We start from the raw sequence: 22,676 nt of genomic DNA, 5'->3' as shown, positions 1-22,676 counted from the left end.
TTACGTCATCCAGTGGTGACGTCACCAGTGCCACAGAGGCAGTCAAAGTGGTGCGGAAAACGCTTTCGCCTCTACGCACTTTAGGCAGTCAAAGTGCCCCTGAATTTTTGTTGCAAAACGACGTGGTTGCAGAGTTTCTCGAACCGTCCTTTTCCAGGAACCAAATTGATTTCCATCCGCAGACACCGGCGGCCACATCGGTGACAACAGCACCACTGCCCCGGTTCCGCACAAGAGCGGCACGTTCACCGCAACCGCCACTGTTCGGCTGCCGGGCGCCGCTGGAGCCGGACATCTCGCTCCAGCTTCGCACCGTTATGCTGCCGCACCCTGATTATGGGAGTCGATGACCGAAAGGAACTGAATCCAACTTGAAGCGTCTATCTCTCTTCGCAAGACAGTAAAGGATACTTTCAAGCAGCTATCCGCGAACGTACGCTGCAATGATTATAACGCAGTGCTCTACATTTATATGCCGGGCAAGGGGGACAAATAGCCCTGCTCAAGGGGACCGACGTCCAAGACACGATTTCTCAGCCGCCCTTCTTTGATTGATTGATTGATTGATTGATTCATTGATTGATCTCTTTCTGATTAGGAATGGGTAATCCAGGGATACAGGCCAATTTGTACCGGGTGTTTCAGCGAACACTTTCGAAGATTCCTGAAAATATTGGGTTCAATATAGCAACAAAATAGGTCTAGGATCACATTCTTTGCCCCGGCGGACACAATATGCTGCAAAACTCATCTAATTTTCCAAGTAATTAACAAAAACCGCTAATTAACTTTTTTTAAATTATCGTAGCTGGGTGGTTTGTCTCAATTAGGAGTTTGATGCCGTGAACAAGGCGACGTCATATCAGTTTTTTGAAACGAAGAAAAACTCAATTTCTAGAGCCCTGCAGCGCGAACAAATCCGACACTTTTTCCCGCACGCGACCGAAACTGAGCGTTGTTGTTATTGCAACTGAAAGGATGCGCGCACCAAGCGTCCGCTGGTGACGTGTCGTAATGAACGCAGCGCCCAGTTCGAAACGCGTGTGCTAACTTTCCTCGCTGGAGAACCTCAGCGCTCAGCTTAGACCGCGGCCGGCGTTATCGACTGCTTCGTCGCTCCGAATAAGGACAATTAGTCATTGTCAGTTACGAGGACGTCGATTTTGAGAGCCCTGATGGTCGTGTCTGCAGGCGTTTTTTTTTGTGTGTGTTTGTGTGTGCATGCGTGCGTGCGTGCGCCACTTCTGGTATGGCTGCCCGATGGGCTCGTTTTTGTGCGTAATCATGAATTAATTTACTCACTAGGTTGATCATCAGTTTCCTTATAATCGCTGCGCATCAGGAACCACGTCCGAAAAAAAATTGGCGGGGACTTAGCTTTGGTTAAGCCTGGTAGGTTGCGAAAGCAAAAGCGGAGTGCGCGACGACTCAAAGCGTCTTCGGTAATTTTTTTATATTTTGTTTTTGATGTTGTTGCGGCTGAGAAAGAAAACAATCTACAGCTGGTATGACGTCACAGCAGCAGTAGTGCCACAGGTGCGCAGCGCGGCAAACACACACCGTAACTGCAGCCGGGCTATCTGAAGGAGCGAGTTGGTCGCCCATATTCACTCTGCTAAAGGTCAAACGTAACTGCGGCCGGGTCACGCGAAGGCTTGAAAGTGCGAGTAGTATTGCTTTCGCAATAAAAGAAAAACTTTGTCAGCGTGGCAAGGAGAGCTTGCGCGACAATGGATGTGTGCTATCGGGCAGTTCTTGCGGTTGTGGTAGCGTGTGTTAGCTTCAGTTTCCCAATAGAGCACAGTCGTTTGCATTTCAGGTGCTTGTCTTGGAGGTGCGCGTGTGACAACGCCATTGCAGTGCCAGTGTTTCAAATCACTTGAATGTGTGGAAGTGCCGCCTTGGATTAAAACGTCGCGCCGCATTGTGTGAATCCTGGGAATGGCCGCGCCAGCGCAACCCCAATACTCCACAACAGCGTGGCCTCCAAGATCGCCCGATTTGTCACCACTGGATACCTTCCTCTGGGGATACGTTAAGAACGAAGTTTTCAATACGGAGCCAGCAAACCTCGAAGACCTGAAGGAGCGTATCAAGATACCAATTGAAAAGATTCCCCGAGAGATGCTAATTTCTGCCGTGAATTCCATCAAAGACCGCATTCTACTGTGCATCGCAATGGACGGCTAACATTTTGAACACGTGATGTGAAAATGGCTTCTTTTCATCCCATATACTAGTTCTTTCCTCTAGTGTCCAAGTGGGGCTGCAACCAACTAAATCCACAAAAGGTACAAATTTCATTCATTCGTGTTTGTTATACGACTAGAAAGCGCTAAACATCTGCAGACAAGGTTTCCCAATTAAGTACTATCACTTCTTACAGCACGGGACGTGTCTCATCCAGCACACGGCAACCGTATTGAGGCAACCGGTACGCTGCGCCTTTTTGCTAAAATTGCAATGTTTTCAGTTAGAATCTTTTCATCTACGAAGCCATTCTCGTTTATCATAGCAGTCAAGCCGACACCGCATAACAGAAATAGACGCATGACAGAAATAATACAATGCATGTCGATATGCCGTCACTATTTAACGTTAAACAGTAATCTGCACATTGTCAGAGAAGAGTACCTTTATCCCTTTCACGAAGCTACTGACAAAAAGATTAAACTCTTTCCGGTGTTAACCAGACATGCAGTGCGCCAGGTGTGCTTATGAGTGTTCCCAAAAGCGACGGTCGCGTAGCAGACGATGCCTATAATTTTCCTTATTCCGAGCGACGAAGCAGTCGATAACGTCGGCCGCGGTCTGAGCTGAGCGCCGAGGTTCTCTAGCAAGGAAAGTTAGCACACGGGTTTCGAACTGGGCGCTGCATTCAGTACGACACGTCACCAGCGGACGCTTCGCTTATACCATACTTCCGGCGCTCTTCGTGAGCTCAGTTTCGGTCACGTGCGAGAGAAAGAGTCGGATTTCTTCGCGCTGCAGGGCTACAGAAATTGAGTTTTCCTTCGTTTCAAAAAACTTATATGACGTCGCCTTGTTCACGGCATCAAACTCCTTATTGAGACTAACCTCCCAGCTACGATAATTAAAAAGTTAATTAGTGGGTTTTTGTTCATTACTTGGAAAGTTAGAGAAGTTTTGTAGCATATTGTGTCCGTCGCGGCAAAGAGAGTGATCCTACAACTATTTATTTGCTATATTGAACCCAATATTTTCAGGAATTTTTTAGTGTTCGCTGAAGCACCCTGTTTATGTCCTCAGTATCCCTTTAACCAGGTTAAATGACTCCCGTAAAGTGTGTTCTGCTTCAAAATGTAGCATTACAAAGGAGGAGGCAACTTTACGCATTACATCTTTATTGCTGCTTTACCGAAAAAAAATTAAGGAAAACAAAAATAGCCTGCTTTTATTCTCGGAGAGTACACTTCAAGCAAAACGTGCTCCTTGATTTGCTTCTAGGCAACAGAGGCCGACGCGCACAGGAGCGAGCAGGATGCTTTCTCCGCTACACAATAGGCTGCTTTTGTGCCTACAATGTTCAGCCTGCATATACGTCGGTACATAACAGAAGCATTAGCTGGTTTTGGTTGTTGGCAGGCTGGTTATCACCGAGAGAGGTAAGAAATATTTGTATAAAAGATGGCAGAAGGAAACATTGTGTTCCGATTTTACTTTGCTGAAGCGACGTTACGCTTCAGTCCGCACATGCTCTTCTCCACCAACAGACGAGAACCGCATAGGACAAAAAATTGGCTGTGGTTTAGCTCTGGTTCAACCTGGGGTGACGCGGGAGCTCCGCCGAGCCGTCCACTTATACAGCTGCGACACTTCTCCCCTTCTCCACTCACCCCCCCCCCCCCTCGACACGGCGGATGCGCACAGCTGTTGCAGCTTGGTTCCGCCGGCGGCAGCAGCTGCTCCGCACCACGTGACCAACCGGCTCAAGGCCACGGAGCTCAAGGGGTGCCACGCTGAAGGCTCGGAAGAGCTGGCGTAGTGCAGCTCTCGCTACAAAAGAGGATGGGAATCGAAATGAAGCACTAAAACATGCCATGCAAAGCGGGTGTCATTCCCCAGTGCCATAAGCAGAGCAGAGTAATCTCTCGTGATGACGAGCTCGACGTGAGGTACACGGCCCAAACAGCCGTGTCAAACAGTGCCTTCGAACGAGATAAACAGTGTATACCAGCGCTCTGAGAGACGTGTCTGCTCGTCGTTATAGCTTTCATCTCGTTGCGCTCGTACTGACTCACCGCGTTCATCAACATGAACATGTTGTTGTGCTGCCCGCTGGCGGCGCTGCAGTCTGTGGCCGTTATATCACAGATTGTTAATCAACCATGACCAGTGAAATACTTTTTCTCCCAGGAAGCAGAGAAGCCGTCTTCTCCGTCACCCTTCGTATTATTTCAGGGACGAATGCTCATCGCGGTCTCATCCTAATGCCTATAGCTGTCAGCCTTCCTCTAGTTCAGCTGTGACTCCAGGCCCTTTAGTGTGTAATGAGGAGGTAAGATGCACATCTCACCAATTCTTCAGATTTAGAACCATATAGCTGCGCAATAGATATACAAGCACTCTGAAAACGTACGCCTCTGTCAGAAGTTTAGAGCCCATGGGGATTGCTTCTGGGCTGCATTGCTTTGCTCGTAATGCGACCTCAGCTTCCCAAATCTCCTGACGGTAAGAAGATTTTTGGTCCTGCTCCCTCCGATGCGTAGGACTTCAACGAGTGCTACACGAGCGCCACAGTGGTGCTTAGAAGCAAAGCCCGTGGGCTCTGAACTTTTGACAAAGGCTGTACTAGATTAAGCGCTCCTCAAAGTGATCACCAAAATTTTCGGTCCTTATGCAGTTCAGCAGCTCCACAGAACACTAATTCTGTGGATACTTGTCTCCTTGGCGAAGAATGCACAACACGTACGCACTACACGACACTACTACGCACTACAGTACACTAGCTCTCACACTCGTGTATCACGTCAACGCATGCGCTCAGCTCGCGACGTACAGACTGAATCATCCAGATGTGCAGAAACAGGAACGACTTGTCATTGGCAGTCCTAAGTTTATGCGACACTTGAAGCATCAGCAACGGATTCAGTGTCGCAGTAACCGCACATCAGGAAAAATCCTATGCGCTTCCATCTTATCCATCGGCTTAACTCACTTCCTTCAACGCGTTACCGTCGTAGAAAGATAATGTGTCTAGAGGAGCCCAAGATATGAACCAGAATTCAAGACCGTCGAGTGACGATTACACGAAGGGCGCACACTGAAACGACTGCGCGAAATACAATCAGAAATAAAAAGCGCGTAAAAACTTTAGTTGCACTCGCTGTCCGCATTCAGGCTAATCACACACAAAATTCGAGAAAGCACTATGTCAAGCCACGAAGCACAGTGATATGACGTCACAGAAACGAGGTGAGAAAGTTTATCGCGCATGGAAAGCATGAGGTGCCGTCGCGACACCATAGTCTTCTGCGCAGGTTGAAGCCATCGCATACAGCAAGCTCCGCGGAACTAGAATCTTGTATTACTTATTACTCAAAATTTCTCATAGTATCCTGTATACGTCTTATTCAAGATATTGAACGAAATCTTGTAAGGGGTTTTATATAGGAACAAAGGGTCTTGCTCCAGAAGACCTCATATCAGTTCGGCCTGAATCCCTGCGGTGGTTGAGGCGACATGGGCCGCATTTTCGCCAGGTGTCGCCGATGCAGGTTCAACGGGCGGGTGGACCATGCGGGCGAGGGTTGTAGGGTCGGAGGGCGCCGTGAGAGACGGTGGCGCCCCACCGCTGCCTCCGGCAGCCGCCGATGTGGCTTTATCACCTTTCGGCGGCTGCGGCAACGGCTGGTCTGGCTCCGAGAGGTTGTTCATGCCTCGCAGCCGTAGGAAGCGCAGGTACTCGTAGCGCTCGTCGGGGTCCTTGGGGCCCCAATCGTGCGAAGGCAAGAGCGCCTTCTGCAGCACCTGTGTAAGCGAAGGTGTAAGCAAAGAATTTTAGACGCCATCAGTTAAGTTGCCGGGCTGTTGCGCCGGGGTCTGTCGGGCAGCACACAACCAGAAGGCGTTACGTCGGTCATCCTTGGTTTTGATTTCTTTGTTTTGTCAGGGCCCCTCGAACAGCCCCTAACCAGGCGCCGTTCGTGAGTATTTGTGTTGAAACACACGCGGTAAACTGCAGGAACGACTGTTGGCCTACTGCGAGGAGCAAAAGCAGGCGTTCATGCCGGAAAGCGAGGCCTACACGCGGACCCCTGGGGTTCGGAGAAGGGAGTGAAAAGTAGGGTTCGACAGGAAGCCCAGTGAGGAGATACGGCCGTCCCAGAGAGGGGCGGCGCACGATGGGAGAGGGGCTAGAGCAGTGCACGTGTTCGCTTTTCTGCTGTTTTCGCTGTTTTTTTTTTATTTTGTGTCTGTGTGCCACAGCTGCAACAGCGCAAACTTCGTAGGCTTCGACTACGCGCAGAAATCGCGCGATGCTTGCGGCTAACGGCTTCGCGGGCGCCCCAGTGCCATTGGTTATTTCGTTTTTGAAGAAACACGTCCAACTAGGTGTTGCAAGCTCGTCTCCGATTTACGAAACAAACTGTAGACAGAATGCTGCGATAAGTGATTTAAGGGGCGGCATTTACGGCGCCAAGCGCGAGACGGGATATACTCGAGGAAGCTCGGAGAAAATCTACATGGGGGACATCGGAGCGAGAAACTTCGCTTAGGTGAACTTGAACAGAAAAAAAAAATCTTGATTTCGCACAAAAAGTGAAAAGGGAGGGTGGAGAAAAAGATGTTTGAACACAGCTTGCATATTTCACGTTTCAAGATTACACAAAAACCTATAAAGAGTTAAACGCTGCATGAAAGACTACAAGCTTCAAAGTTGCGAACTAACAAAGGTACAAGGTAAAGGACAGTAATTGTTTACAGAAAAAAAAGTAATATAAAAAAATGAAGATCGGACAAATATACGTGGAAGACAGTCATACAGACGCAGCGCACTAGTCTAAAGCGAAAACACTAATAATTACAATGAAGCGAAAACATCCACAATGATTATTTCTATTGGCATCACAAATGTTCACTGTGACATAAGAATATCTGAAAAATGCGGTTGTTTTCAAGCCTTTCCACATTCATGCTTTCCCAGTGGAAGCGGTTAAGGACTCCTGGTAACGTGTGCGCTATTCTTTGTTGGAAATAGTATGTACGCGAAAAAAAAAAATGTTCTAGGGTACCCGATGACAAAAGGGGTAGACGCGGTGTATGTTCTCTAAGTTTGCCTGTATTAGAAATGTGTCAAGTTTCCCCATAATCGCTCGCTTGTAGCACCTAATTAACTTGTAGCTATATACATCAGTAGCTTTTTATATATTGTTTTTGAGGAAAAGTGGTTGAGTGTGTTAGTAAGAAATATTCTCAATTGCTCATATTGCTTTCTCCTGCAATAGAATTAAGCTCTGTATATTATTTAATGTAGTGTTCCCCCAAATCAGTGAGCAATAATTAAGCTGCGAATGAATTAAAAAATTGCAAAGAAGTTTTTTTTTTTTGAACACCAGTTGGAAACAAGTGACGGCACCTATTTGAAATACCAACAGCTTTTTGCACTTTTGCGCAAAGAATCTTGACATGTTTGTTCCAAGTCATGTCATCTGAGAAGGTCACCCATGTGTTTTCACACTTTTATCGCAAGATGTACTAAATGGTCCTAATCTTATAGCATCTGTCATTTTGCCGAAAGTCCCTCGAGCTCTCAAAAGAACGCATTTTGTTTTTGCTTCGTTGATTAACAGGTTGTTTCTTTGCGACCATTCTTGACGCGTATTGCAAACGGAGCTTGCTTCGCGAAGAATACATGATAAAACTTAACGGGAGAGCCAGCGCTTGTGACGTAAAGAGATGTAAGTGCCACTGTGGCCTAGAGTAACTGTTCGACCCGTGATAATGTAATCAAGTGTACATAGTGTCCGAAGTTGTTTAGTTCTTTCCTGCGACATGTCGCCGGATCACCGAACCGTCAGGAAACTTTATCACCGACATCGATCGTAAAGAACCTATCCCTCTCTCACCTGAAATTAACTGCAGCGTCCTTCATGTATTGAACTAGCGAGTACGTCTTCAGGTGAAAATCGTTATTATGGCGAGAGTCTGAGCGCTCCGTTCTTCGTCGCGTGCTCCCTGTAAACTGCGGTATGAACGAACCTTCCATTTGAGTTGTTTTGAGCATGCCAGCCACAAACTTTCACCGATAAGTAATACATTAAAAAGGAAAGAAGACGAAAAGCAGTAAGAACAAAACGGCATCCTCCTGACTGATTCATTTTTTTTCGTGTCCTCTCTGACAATATGAATTCACAATTATCATAAAGCAAAACTAGCGCAGGAAGAAGCATTGTTGGCCTTTAGATTTGGTGCTGCCGAAATTTGTGACAAATGTACACAAAAGAAGCAATATATTCGCAAATAAAAAGTGTTTATAACCGTAAGACATCTACACACAATGCCGCCCCACCCAGACGTAATAGCTCGTTCTTCCTCGCTCACCACTGGGCAGGCGGCTGCGTTTAGGGCAGAATGTACGCCTAGCCAGGGCGTCGTGTGGAGAGGTACTGACCAGGGTACAGTCGTAACATCGCAACTCTTTTCTGCCGCTATCTGTCTCGTCACTACGCCGTCATCCCTGTGAGCTGTGCTTCCTCCTCACATCCGTGGGATACTCAAGCAGTGGATCATGCAAACTGCTGCATCGGTAGAACGAAAGGAGCGCGTCCTTAACCACTCACGCGTCCGCAGGTGTGCCAGTGGTAGAGGGCGAACACTGCGATGATCTTCATGGCGATGAGCACCGAGCAGATGCCGACCACGTTCACCCACGTGGGAAACGTGTAGTCCCCCAGCGTGAGTGGCTCGCCGTACATGCACACGTCCGCCACCACAATCCACTGCGAGGATCGCAGTTTTTGAGACCATTTTTGTCAAGCGTGAGAACGAAGGAAGGAAAGAAGCAAGGTAGACAGGAAAGAAGGAAAGGTAGCGAAGGAAAAGAACGAAAAGAACGAGAGAAAGGGAACGCAAGAAGGAAAAGAAGGGAAAAGGAAGAAAAAGGAAAGAAGCAGAAATAAAGAAGAAAAAAGAGAAAGAGAGGAAGAAAGTCACAAGCTGGATTCGCTGCCTGTAAATTCGGGTTAAATTCGTGGTTCAAACGTTCTGTATATATCAGCAGACGCTTGATGTCTGTCACTACCTTCTTCGTTTGTGCGTCCCCTCCCTGTAGCATCACTGAGGTTTCCACACCTCACTGGCCCTCGTGACTGACCAAAGCACGTTGGCTGCGATTACAGACACAGCAACTTTACGGGCATCCTCCCGAGAGGGACCAAGATCTCTTTGGGGCTGCCAATAAGGCTAGCTTGTGATAAAGGAGGCCTTTTTCTCCCATATCCGCCCCCCCCCCCCCCCCCGTTTTCTTTCAGCTGTTCCAAATAGCTCCATAAGAAGCAAGGAGGCGCTCATCTTGTTTTGCAAGCCCGATGAGCTTGTGCCCTAACATGCTTGAAGCTCAGAGTTGGCGACAGCGGAGAGGTTACAAGACGCCGACTCGCCGTGAGACAGACGGGGCAGCATACGGCCCAGCAGATCTTCAGCGCCAGGCTGGGAGGGTGACCGGACATGAACTCGATGTCGGCGCAGAACCGCTTCAGCCCTACGGGAAATCGACATAGAGTGATGCACAGAGATTGTCGCAACCAGTGCTGACAAAAACGACAACGATTAGGACGAGATAGTGCTTGTCATGTTCACTTTTGAGGTCCCTGTCTCTGCAGTCGGACAAAACTCGAGAACCAAGTGGCTTTTTCTTGTCAAAAGACCCCCTTCCAACCAATGGCGCAGGCCGATTCTCATGAACCTGCTAGCGCGACAATGCAGGGATTGGCCGACGAAAGGGGATAGTCACCTCCTTCAATGGTGGGGGTAGTGCCCTCCCTTCATTGTAACACTGGGTGGCTCATGCGAATCGGCCGACGCCATTGGCTGGAAAGGGGTCCTTTGACAAGAAAAAGCCGCTTTGTTCTTGAGTTGCATCCGTCTACAGCATGCTGTCAACTCCCTGTAATGGCAACAAAGCTGAAGACTCTACTCCTTATCCAATAATAGGGAGCCGCACCGTAACCGAGGACGACAACCAGGAGCTCGGCGAGGCCTATCCATGGCAGCAGGTAGCCGCCCAGATAGGTGTCCATCACGGTGAGGATGTAGAGGCCCCCGCGGCTGGCCATGGGCATGCCGCACACGAGCGCACACACCGCGAAAGACAGCAGGGGCCCGTACTTGCGCAGCGCAGGATACTGGTCCTTGAACGGGGTTAGCAGGCACTCGACCGACGAGAACTGGCCGCGCGAGGACAGGAAAGAGGACCTGTTCTTGGACACATGTTCAGGAAGAAGATTATGGCGCAAAGAAGGGCTTAAACTCAGATGACGTATAACGAGACACATGACAGGAAGAGGGGTGTGCAGGGTGCGCTACGTGCAGTCGTCTGCATTCAAAGCACTGCAGCCACACTTGAAGTGCCTTACTTTTTCTCCCAGGTGCATTGTTTTTGCGACGGCCGTTCTGTGTACTACAGGCTCACATACATTCTAAAAGTAATGTTAGCTACACATATGCCACGTCCGTTACATCAGCGCACTATATGTGTGTATTGAGTGTTCGTGGGAAAGGCGAGAAAAAAAACGGTACGCAGCCCCGAATTCTTTAACCGACCGAAAAGAGACCGCGATGCATCGCTGATAGGACGGTGGTGAGCCAGCGTGGTGCAATGATGGTGAGGCGTTAGCCTGTCAGCCATTATGGGCCAGCCGAAATAAACTGCACGAAGCCATTCCTGGCTGCAGTAATATATCAGCATCACCCACCTCAGTAAAACTTCGGTTCGGGCTAGTTGGTACATGATATTCTTTTCATAATGTTTGCGCCTATTGTTCGCGCTCACCGTTCTTAATAAGAACACCCACCTCGGTGTCTATGGCGAGAAAAAAGAGCATCGCGTAGAAGGCGGCCGACCAGAGATGTGGGTAGGCGATCATGCTCAGCGCCTGAGGGTACGCGATGAACGCCAGCCCAATACCTGCACTCAGAGAGATGGGTAATTGTCAGTGAAGAAGCCATAAAGCGCGTGACGTAGACTCTTGAGTACCAATCCCTTTCTAGAGCTTTGATCCTTAACGATAGAGACGACAGAAGCACCCTCTCATAAAGAAAGGCCTACGATAAAGGACGATATTTAAGGCGTAACGTGTTAGTAATTCAGATGCGCAGTAGCAGTGATCAACGATAATTACTAATTACGAGTGATCAGCGCTAATTACAAGTAACAGTGTAATGCATCATGGTAAAACAAAGCAGTGTATAAAATGAGCATACAAGTTCCTAAGGGCAGCCCTTGATACCGGCGTCGTAGTGACGACATCTACCGACAGCCCTCTCAACGTGCACCAGAGTGTAAAAATGCCAAACCCGATGTCTCACTCACCCGACGAGACGACGTCGTCGACGGGCAATTCCAGGCTGTACGCCATGTTTCCGAGCACCGAGAACACAACCAGGCCCCCGAGGACGCTGACGACGAAGTCAGCCGCCGCAACCACGAGCGCGTCCCTGAGTGGATCACAGGAGACGAGAATTCAGTGGCTAAGTCTGCGGAGTAACACTTTCTCTTCCTTCGTTATGCACATCGTCCACAAGCGCAGCTTACATCTGTATTGCCAAGTCACAAACTATAGAACCAGTTCCTCTTCGCAGAGCAGAGAACAAGTTGTAACGGGCAACCTCCGCAGCTTGTTGGTGTACGCCGCACCCTTTATCCTGACTTGTGTCCACCGGTTTATTCGTTGACTTTGTCCCAAGTTGCGAGCGCACAAGGCGGCGAATTTGCACGTTTCGCCAAGCCTGTACACCATGCGTTACTTTGTAATATACAGTCGAGGATAGTGTCTATACGCCATGCTATTACTCTACATTATAATACCTCGTTAAAAGACGTGAAACGAGCGGCAAAAAAGCCCATGTCAATCTCCTTTCATTTTTTTTTTGCCGTTAATTCAGTGAGGCGTGAGAGCTGCAACTGCCTACCCTTGAAGCTGGTTCCTGAATTCGTTGAAGCCACCGAAGCAGATGATCATGCCCTCGGCGAGGCTTAGCGAGTAGAAGATCTGCTCAGCAGCGCTTTTCCACACCTGCGTGATGGCAGAGAAACGACTGATCAGTCCAGATGCTCATTCTGTTCCCGCTTGTTTCGAAGCTTGCGTCGCTGCCAGCATGCGATATATTAACGGTGCAAGAGGGGGCCACGCTTCTCCTGGCTTCAGTACACATTTTCTGTGTCTGTGGTTTCCTGAGCAGACTTCCTGTTGAGCAACGATTTTGAGATTTCAGCGTGCCATCTTCGCACTGCACCAGCTGGCATCAAGCGGCTAACTGACCTCAACAGACCCTGGAACGCACCAGTCAGCGTTGCAAGCTCTTTGTGATTTTAATGAAAGCAGAAACATACACATGTTCGGCTATGATAACGGTAATGATCACCCAGAATTTTCGCTGCTCAAATAAGCGCTCAATACTAGATGGACGCACGGAATCATGTGAACGCAACATATGTGTTCCCGACAAACTCAAAGGACATTCTATGATCACTATTCAAGCACTTTCTGGAGCTGCGTTTTGCAAAGGGTAGCTATCATGTCCGGTGTTAAATTAGAGTTGGTCGAGAAGCCCGCGCCACTCCGCCAAGTGTTTCATGAAGTAAAGACTAACAGCAACGAGGAGCACCTGGATGGATACCGTCCCGCGGACATTGCGGCTAAAGATTCGGCCAGCTGTACGTATTCTGACCAACGACTCATCTCTGCGTCGCAACGTATCATCGGGTAACGAACTCTAGCAGCTAGGACAATCACTACGACACCAAATATCAACAATTGCCGACAGCTGTGAAGCTATATAAATCCATGTTCTGCTTCTGAACCACATACTTCAATCTCCGTTGCATTCCATATGACTTCCGCCATGACAGGCGGCAGTTCCCTGTAGAATGTTCCCCCATAAGTGAACAGACGGAGACGCACCTTTGCGCGGAAGATGCTGGACCAGTCGGGGACCAGGTAGAAGCGAATGCCATTCGCAGCGCCTGGTAGCGTGATGCCACGCAGGAACATCATGATCTGTATGAAGAGTGGAGCCAATGACGTCACGTAGACCACCTGATATGAATAAGAGGTTAGTCGTGGTGCGCACTGCAGAGTAACGGCCACTACGCGACACTAAGCCGTAGCTACCGTTTCCTGGTTTGCTACATTTTAGTGTGCCTTTCCTCGTTACGTATTACAGGAACTGTGGCTACGACATCCATAATATTCCAACTTGTTGCGCACAAGACATTCCAAAAAACTGCGACTTCGGTCGCTGCTCTCGTCCCAGGATATCATTCCGTTCTTAATATTTTTGCTCCTAGAATTAGCCGATGCGTGCAAAATTGGTATGAAAAGGAGGCCCCTCCAACAATTTGCGTAGACCTATCGTTATGAAGTCGCGGTCAACTGTCTTGTACTTGCTTACGTGCACTTCTCCGAAAGAGTCGATCCTCCTTGTACGCCTTTCATCTACGCGTTTTTCAGCGGAAGCCAATGTGCGACACGCTGATGGTTATCGCTTCTGTCCTTGTTTCGGCAATCTGCCGCGGACCACCTCAATCGCGCACCTTTCCCGAAGTCTTGACGCCCTTGAAGACGCAAAGGAAGACGCATGTCCAGGACACCACCAGGGATGCGACCAGCGGAGGCTGCAGCGAGCCCAGGTCCTCGATTCGGCTGCTCAGGCCCGGCACGTGACGGCTGAGAGGGTGCGGGAGCAGTGTCAGCGCGAGAACTCAATTTTTTGAATTCACAAGAAGGTAATCAAATGCTTTTTTGTCTTTTCACGTTAGCGCTACCAAGAAGGTTCTGCTGTGTTTTGACATAGCTGTCCGTTCTCAACGGAATGTGTCACCACCGCTAGTCCTGTGACGTCATCTCTTCAATGTATCGGTGTGGGACAGGAGGGAGATTGTTTTATTGTCACCCTGTTTTTCAAAGCACATACTTAAAGACCCACGTGGGCCCGGGACACCTAACCACTTAGCCAGAAATGGGATTTTTATAAACCAGCAGGTCGAATTGCAAACTCAGGTGGGGATCGTGTGATTCTGTAGTGGCGACAGGGTCAGTTTTTCTGTTATACTGAGACATTACGGCCGCCTCCACCATGAACGCTACAACAGGGAGGCGGTACAGTTGTCGCTTCGCTTCTTCGATCGGCGGCGGGAGGTGCAAAGGCAGGGAGTTAACGCTGCCCACAGTGCAGTCTTTTGTGTTCTCCCGTGTCCCGTTCATTTAGCGGAGAGCTCCAGCTAATTTTTTATGGTAGGTGTACATGAAACTTTCGCCGTCGGCGCCACTTTCACCTTAGCTGAGCCATAAGAACCATGTGGGCCTAGGTGTGGTTGTTCTTGACGTTCTTGAATGTGCGCCTTTTGTGGTAATTGGATCGTAGGTGGGACAGCCCCATGTGAAACAATGAGCGGGCGCTTTTCTGCGGCATGCGATGCAGCCGTGGTGTTCGCCTCTTACCCTGAGGACCGGCTAAATTTCTGGAGGACAAATTCCCAAGACAAGCCAAAACCAATGTGTCGCCACAAGTATAGTTCAAAGTGTGCATCATTGCAAAATCCAGCGCTACTTATACATCCTCCAGGGAGAGTGGGGACACATTGTGCCACGTGTTGTTAAGGAAATATTCGTATGGTACTGTCAAACTTTCGTTTATTCCTCACAGTGGGCTCCGAGTGTACATTGATCGTAATGAAGAAAGAGTATCACCCCGGTCATTAGTGTATCGTGGGCAGACGGAAAAGAAAACCAGCGGGTTGTAAAGTAAATCGGTCTAGTGCCGCAAGGACAAAATTTATAAATATAAAAGATGAAATCGGTTTGGGGGTTAGGGGTTAAAAAGAGGAAAAGAAACCGAGAAATAAGTCTACGTCATTAGCGGTTCCCGAGCCAAGGAAGTAGGCCCGACTTCAGGGGCGTTTAGAAAGCGTTCTCTCGAGAAAACCAGCAGCCGCGGATGTTGGAGTCGATTATGATGATTGTGGTTCGTAGTGTGTAACAAAGAGTGCGAAAAAGGAGATGAAGTCAGCCAGCAGTAGCATACGCTTTCCCGGGAGACCGTGGTTGCCCCTATTTGCAAGGCCGGTGAAAAACAGGGTTCACTGCACCCTACAGAGATACCAGAAGAAAAAAATGTATAGCGTTGCATCCCGCATGTAGCATAAAGTTTATCGCTACCACTTCCAATGACGGCTCTACACGAAAATTCATTCAGTGATCCGCAAACCAGAACACAGATCGGCATTACAGTGTTCCTCTGTGTACATTACGATCACAGTGGAAGGTTTCACAAACGACTGCGATAATTTTCGTATATTTTCACCATGGCACAATGGAAGCCATATGAAACATACGGAGTCAAATGAAAAACGCGCACGAAAGAGTCTAAATTCATGCGGACTCCGTGTGACGCCATGCATCTCATATGGAAATCTTGTCGAAACTATTTAGATAATATGGTTTGTTTTAAAAGCATATTGTCGGTGCTGGCTTTCTGGTGGTGATTATGTCGTCGCGCAGCCGTGAACATCGCTCTCGTCTAAATTATCACTAATTTTGTACTATCTTGTCGCTTTTTTCTTTGCGTTTAATAAACTCACTCCCCTCTGTAATGCACTTGGGCGCTGAAGGTAAATAAATAAATATAACACGAACCGTACAGAACACATATGGAAAGCATCTGGATTTCCATAATCTTTTGCGTGTCAAATGAATTCCGTATTTGGTTCCATATGCGCGGCTCATATGCGACGTTTTACTAGGGATGCAGCTTAAAAGAGACCATAAAACGCATGCATAGGGTGGAGAGAAACATAGCGGCAGAGAAGAGTGTCCACCCACTAGAAGAACTGCACGGGCGCCGTCTGGGTGGCCGGCGTGCAGGCGTTGGCCAGGTGTTCGTACACCTCGAGGGGCACGAGCACCACGTCGGATCCCCGCGTGATGACGTGCGCGTCGGGTCCCGAGTAGTTGTCGCCCGCGTAGCGGTTCAGCAGGCGCCGCTCAACCGTCCAGCACGGAAACTGCGCGCGAACACGTTTCGTACTGTACGGCCGACTTTTGCGAACGACCGTCGGAAAGTTACAGGGTTAACTGCTCGTGAACGCCCATCGACAACTGCTTACACCGGTATTTTCTTTTCACGACGCTGATTGTACTCGATCAGGAAGAGCGAAGAAGTTCACAGAGGAACCTCTTCCCAGGCCGTCGTTTACAACCCTTGCAGCGACAGGGATCGCCAAAGGCACAACACTGGCTCGTCCAGAGCGTTAGCTGTCAAAGTCACTCGAGCATCACAGTATCCCCCCGTCTGGGCTCTTATGTGCTGAACCCCGTCCGGGCTCTTGTATAGAGCAGTGCTGCGACCTTATGTGCTGAACTTCTTTGCTGTGAGCCGCCGCTGTAGCTCATTGGTTATGGAACTCGGCTGATGACCCGAAAGATGCGGGGTCGATTCCGGCTGAGGCGGCTTAATTTCGATGAAGGCGAAATTCTAGAGGCCTCTGTACTGTGCGATGTCAGTGCACGTTAAAAACCCCCAGGCGGTCGAAATTTCCGGAGCCCTTCACTACGGCGTCCCTCGTAGCCAGAGACACTTTGGGACGTTAAATCCCCATAAACGCATAAACCATAAACATTTAGTGTGAGTGACCGCACATGGCCTTTTTTGAAAATTCAGAAGGCGGTATATTAATTACACTTTAGGTTATATGATGGAGGCAAACAAACCGATCCCGAACATTGGCCGGATGTTTACTCTAGTGGTAATGCGTTATTTAAGCGACAGCTTTAGGGTGCTGCGAAATGCCGATATCGCGTTTTGTCAACGCCATTTATACTGTATGGGTGGTTTTGGTTTAGGTCGCTTCACTCGCTTTAGTACGACGGGTAAGCTCTAGTTAATGTCTCCTGCTGATAATATTGGAGAATTCTGGTGTAGTATCAAGCCATGTGTTGTGGTGTCTATATAGTCGGATACAACTCAAGAACGAAGCGGCTTTTCCCCGTCAGAGGACCCCCCTTCCAGCCAATGGCGTCGGTCGATTAGCCTGCTAGTGTGACAATAGAGGGAACGGCGTGACAAAGCAGGGAACGGACTATCACCGACCATAGAGGGAGAGGAATGTCCCCTTTCTTCTGACACTCCCTGCATTGTCACGCTGGCAGGCTTATGAGAATCAGCCGATGCCATTGGCTGGAAGGGGGTCCTTTGACGCGGAAAAGCCGCTTCGTTCTTGAGTTGTATCCATAGAAAGTTTGCATCACGCGTGCTACCATTGGACATGAACGGTTTTATGCGCGATCGCTCATATATCCATATAAGGCCGGCGTCCGACGTGACACGCGCAGCGAGAGAAATGGTCGAGACGGAGAATTGGGAAAGAGAGGTTTAGGGGGAGCGTGGACGGCGCCGATGGCAACATGATTTCCCCGAACGTACAATATACAGCTCTTGCTGTATTACATAGCGTAATGATGATGTACTTTAACTTTATTAGTGAGACAGCAGACAGTGTTTGTGGCATGCCCCAGGTATATCACAGATTTAGTAAGATTAGTTGGGCGTTCTCTTGTCGGGCCTCCCCTGGAGGTTGTCCGCTGGCAAAGCTCCAAAGGGAAAGAGGCGCCCAGGATGCAGCCATGGCAAGTGAGCTTCCCAACATCGTCCTTGACTGGGACAAACCAGTGTGTAAGATACTGTCCCGCGGGGTCCAGGTGCTCAACTACCATCCAGGATATGGAATTGATGCCGCCATCAGAATGACTCAAATGTGTCACCAACCTGATCGCTAAAACAGTATTTTGTATTCCATTGCGGTGTTGCCCCTAAATTCGCCACATTCTTTCAGGTTGTAGATCCCGAATCTTACTGTCGGCTCTACATGCCAATGAAGTGACTGTATGGTAATACCATCCAGATATGTCTCAAAATAGATCTGGATGATCCATTCTGAGATAGCTTACAAAAATTTACCATAGAAGCGCAGCAAGTCATGTCCAAGCAAACTTCGAGAAGCTCCGTGGTCCACCTGGACGAGTGTTGGGGCGATCTGTGCAAACGCGAGCGTTGAAGACGAGTCGACCGTTTGCTTACGACACGAGACACCAACACGCCAATGAGATGAACAGATGATGGATTTTTACGGCACAAGGGCAGCTTTGGCCAAACAGCTCCATGGCACAAGGTAGTTTTCATTGCACAAGGTGGGATCAAAGGCCCATTAATTTCACTCTAAAGAAGCCCTAAAGAAGCCGAGCACCGTAAAGAACCCTAAAGAAGCCGAGCACCAGGCAGGGGAAAGCTTGTACCCACTCTCATCCCGCATGCGAGGCGGATGCTCAAACGACCAGGCCATCGAAGTTAGGCCACCGAGAAGCTGCTCTGGGTATCAAGTGAAATAACATTACTGGAATTTACAGCACAGTTTTATTTTCTTATAAAAAAAAATTACGAGGAACTTTAGCGGCTAAAGTGGTGAAAGGCGAAAGGCTGAGTGCTGCATTCTGCTACGCGATTGTTCACTGCACATTTTGTTGGTGCATTAATTAACTGCCAATTAATGACGCTTAAGCTTCGCCTTTAGGAGTGGAACGCGACAGCGTGTTGTAGCGCTGCCACGGAGTCCAAGGAACGCCACCACCCGGTCGGCGCGATGCGTTGCCCTTTGAAAGCAACGCTTTTTGAGGAAAGAAAATGGGGCTGTAATTCCCTGTCATCTCGGTGGACACCTGAGCCGCACCGTACAGGAAGGGAGGAAGAGTGAGTGAAAGAAGAAAGAGGGGCCGTAATGAGGGAAATGAAAATTGTATTTGAGGAAAGGAAATTACGCATTAACTGTCTCACATATCTCAGTAGACACTAGTCGAAAATTGTATTTGAGGAAAGGAAGTTGCGCAGTGACTCTCTCACATATTTCGGTGTACACCCGTCAAAATTCGCTCGCGGTGACGTCACGACAATTTGGACCAATCTGAAAGGCGGACAAATACGCCTTGCTCGCCGGTAAATTGGTTTTTGAGGAAAGGAAATGTCTCTGTCTCTCATATCTCGGTGGACACCTAAACCTGGCCGTAACAGGAAGGGAGGAAGATGGGAGTGAACGAAAACATCGTATTCTCTAGACGCACCTTTGTTCATTCCAAACCATTGAGCTGGCATGGCGGAGTGGTAGCGTGCTCGACTCGCACTCCGCAGACCGGGGTTTGATTCCCTAGCTCGGCCAATTTCTTACTCGGTTTTATTTGTTTATTTGGTCTGACTAGAAAGGTTAATTAGACCAATTGGTTAAGTAAGCAATTAACTAAACTCAGTCAAACTTACTTGGAGCATCACTATACGATCCCTTTAATTGGTTGCATGGTTAGTAGCCAAAGTACAATTGGCCCCGTTTGAAATTCGCGCAGTGTGACGTCACGACCGTTTCGACGAGTTGAAAAGCGTGACATTTTTGTCGACAGCTCCTGCTTACAACGATGAGGCATTAAAGGCTTCCGCCTTAATAAACGCCGGGTCATTTAGGCACGACTTGGACAGTTCAGCGTCCATCGCTTCTTCAATTACTCACTCCGACTCCAGATATCGATCGTCTCGGTGCGCGAAACCGCGTCCATATGCGCGGCGTGGAAGCCCACTTACGACCCCTGGCGCCGGGTTGTAGCAGTTGTGGTCGGCCCATGTGGCGTAGTCGCAGCTGGTCCACGGCAGCGTCTCCCGGAACGAGTAGACGAGGTAGAGCAACGCGTAGCCCAGGATCACGTTGTAGTACAGGTTGATGTAGTACAGTACACGTTGTAGTACAGGCCCTTAGATCGTTAACACAAAGCACTAAGCAGGTTCCAAACACGCGAACCGTGACTGGCGTTTATTTCTGAAAAAGCACATGGTTGCTTTCAGCACAGTGGTTGTTGCAGTATTAACGAAGGCTGTGTCGCAAACAGAAATTCTAACGCCCATTAGATCTTCCTTTCATACGGACTATAGGGTACAGGTCATTCATTTAACATTCTCCTTTATTACAAGGACAAAAAGCCTCGTTCCGTAGCAGAGGAAGAAGAAAACATTGTTACAGTGGACGTGCTGGGTATCGATCTCAGTACCTCTCCCATGCTAAGCGAGCCCTCTACTATCCCAAACACCCCCGTACGAGGAACGCAATGAACTAGAGGGAAATTTGAAGCGGTATAAGGGATGTAACAGGAGAGAAAAACCATGCTCTAATTCGTTCTGTTCGATATTGGCAAGCCACTGTTCTCCCGCACAATAACGAGTACACGTGCAAGTAACGTAAAAGCATTTCACGTGTATGTAATTGGAAGTAAAGTAGATTGTCTTGCATTTGTGGCGTGAATTCGTTACTGGGCTCCTGGTTACGCGTCCAGCAGTCAGCACTGACATGAGGCACGAGGTATTTTCCTTTATTAAATAGACGGAAGAGTGTTATTAAAATTATTTCCACGTGTACAGTGTGGTGAGAATCAGGGGCGTCTTCATTTAGCTTCTCCAGCTTCTCAGGGATATTGATTCAAAAGATGCACGGCGAAGGGAGATGAAGTTTTTGAGCTTATATTTAGAAAATGCAGGTTGTTTCAGTGATTCCATGTAGATATCAAGAAACCGCTAGGACAGATTACGGAAGGGCGAAAATGCAGGTTTGGAGGTTGGCGTCCTTCTGAAGCTGCGATAATAAAAAAGGAGAGCTGGTATTGATGTCTCTCCTGACGACTTCTAAAAATAGTTAAAAAAAGTAATCAGTGGAGGTGCTGGGTATCGATCCCAGTACCTCTCGCATGCTAAGCGAGCGCTCTACCATCTGAGCTACACCCCCGGACGAGGAACACGGCTGATTATAAGGAAGTTTAGAGCGGTAAATGGGATCAAACGGAGAGGGAAGTGAAACGCTCGCCTCTTCGACACCATTTCTGTAAACTCGGCTGCTGTCCGCTGCCCTGCCTGCGTGACCTTACGTGTACGACGTGGCAAGCGGACAGCAACTAAAGAATGTGTTTTCCGGGGTCTGACAAAATGTCGACACAATTTGTCGTGATCATCAAGTTTGTGCTGGTCCGAAGATCAAAATCCAAAACCGTCGCTGTGACTGCAGCGAGACTGGGATGCACAGCCTGCGGAATTAAGAGCTAATTAGCTCTTAATTCAGCAGGCTGTGAAAAACCTTCATTGTTTTTTTCTGCACCTGTAGGTGTGTGCACAGGTGGGCATTATTTGCAGTTATTTTGTGATCTACAACGTCTGCTGAATGACACAAGTTGACCTGTTTGGTCACTGATAGCATGTGTTCGTGTATTCAGTGCAGCCTGGCAAGACACTATTGTCATAGTTGGCTGGTCCATTTTTTGTCGTAACGATGCGGCGTGCATCCATTAAAGAAATATTGCAGTATATAAATTGCTCTCATTGACAGCATAGCGCCCGTCATACTGGCGACTATGAGAACGAGCACAGCGGAAAGCTGCGTGTTAACACTTCGCTGATCCGAAGCTGCTTCAATGCGCACTGACGGGAACATTGGAGTGGGAACGACGTGGGTCACCATCATGGCGACCACGACATAACCGCGCAACGCATCTACAGGTGACAAAATATTGACCATCGACGTTGCCTCAATATGTTTGGCGAGCACATTCTATCTTTATTACATAAAAAAAAATTGGCCACCCACAAGGATCTGCATGTTAAAGATATCATCATCATGAGCCTAACTGCATCCACTGCCAGACGTTGGCCTGTGCCATACATCCCTGTAATTAACCCTATCCTGTGTTAGCTGCGGGTACCTTATCTAAGCAAAACTCGTAATCTCCTCCGCCCACCTTCTACGCTTGCCGTCTCTGAAATACTTTCCTTTTTTCTCCGTGGCTGCGGTTAGACTTAATTGTCTTTAGTTTCGTGTAACCAGGCCAATATGTCATGCTTGCACGGAAGGCCAAACTTTTTGCGCTGCAGTTTTTGTTACATGCAATTTCAAGTAACCACTGTTTGAACGACACCTCCGTTCCATCTAACAAAAAACCCGAACTGCGAATCCTGGTGGTGTTCTGCAATTCACGCCATCGTCCAATACCACATCATCATCATCTACATGACTACGCTCACTGCAGGTCAAAGGCCTCTTCCATGTCTCTCCAATTGACCCTGTCCTTTGCCAGGTGCGGCCACCATATGTAAAGTGAGGGGTTTAACGTCCCGAATCAACACATCATGTAGGAGTTCCGAATTAATTTGGATCACTCGGGGTTCTTTAACGTGCGCTGATATCACACAGCATATGGGAGACTGCATTTCATCTGAATCTGAATGCGGCCGTCGTGGCCGGGGTTCCATAACGCGACCTTGGTACCAGCAACCGAACACCGAAGCTACTGAGCCTCTGCGGCGAGTGCACCACTGAAGTGTAGTGAAAAGATCCAGCCAGTATAGAGATTTCCCCAGGAATT

General features: G+C 48.5%; 1 protein-coding gene and 1 non-coding gene across 2 annotated transcripts in view; both read right to left on the bottom strand.

Annotated features, from left to right (window-relative positions):
- Nucleotides 1-5,661: 5,661 nt before the first annotated feature.
- Nucleotides 5,662-22,676, bottom strand: part of LOC149357070 (sodium- and chloride-dependent glycine transporter 1-like) — a 43,381-nt gene continuing 26,366 nt past the window's right edge. The window contains exons 3-13 of the mRNA XM_089576494.1: nucleotides 19,861-20,027; nucleotides 16,065-16,246; nucleotides 13,778-13,910; nucleotides 13,146-13,280; nucleotides 12,154-12,257; nucleotides 11,555-11,679; nucleotides 11,037-11,149; nucleotides 10,187-10,409; nucleotides 9,624-9,724; nucleotides 8,805-8,963; nucleotides 5,662-5,991 (exon numbers count right to left, since the gene is read on the bottom strand). Of these exons, the coding sequence (XP_089432620.1) occupies nucleotides 5,662-5,991; nucleotides 8,805-8,963; nucleotides 9,624-9,724; nucleotides 10,187-10,409; nucleotides 11,037-11,149; nucleotides 11,555-11,679; nucleotides 12,154-12,257; nucleotides 13,146-13,280; nucleotides 13,778-13,910; nucleotides 16,065-16,246; nucleotides 19,861-20,027 (1,772 nt within the window). The remainder of the gene's footprint in view (nucleotides 5,992-8,804; nucleotides 8,964-9,623; nucleotides 9,725-10,186; nucleotides 10,410-11,036; nucleotides 11,150-11,554; nucleotides 11,680-12,153; nucleotides 12,258-13,145; nucleotides 13,281-13,777; nucleotides 13,911-16,064; nucleotides 16,247-19,860; nucleotides 20,028-22,676) is intronic.
- TRNAA-AGC (transfer RNA alanine (anticodon AGC)) lies at nucleotides 20,977-21,049 on the bottom strand. Its single transcript has one exon. It is a non-coding gene; the product is annotated as a tRNA-Ala (tRNA).

The sequence above is a fragment of the Amblyomma mixtum genome, chromosome 3 (assembly GCF_055824585.1).
Source record: "Amblyomma mixtum isolate Tamu chromosome 3, ASM5582458v1, whole genome shotgun sequence".
NCBI lineage: Eukaryota > Metazoa > Arthropoda > Arachnida > Ixodida > Ixodidae > Amblyomma > Amblyomma mixtum.
Note: the sequence above shows the minus strand (reverse complement) of the source record. Positions and strands in the feature narration are given on the sequence as shown.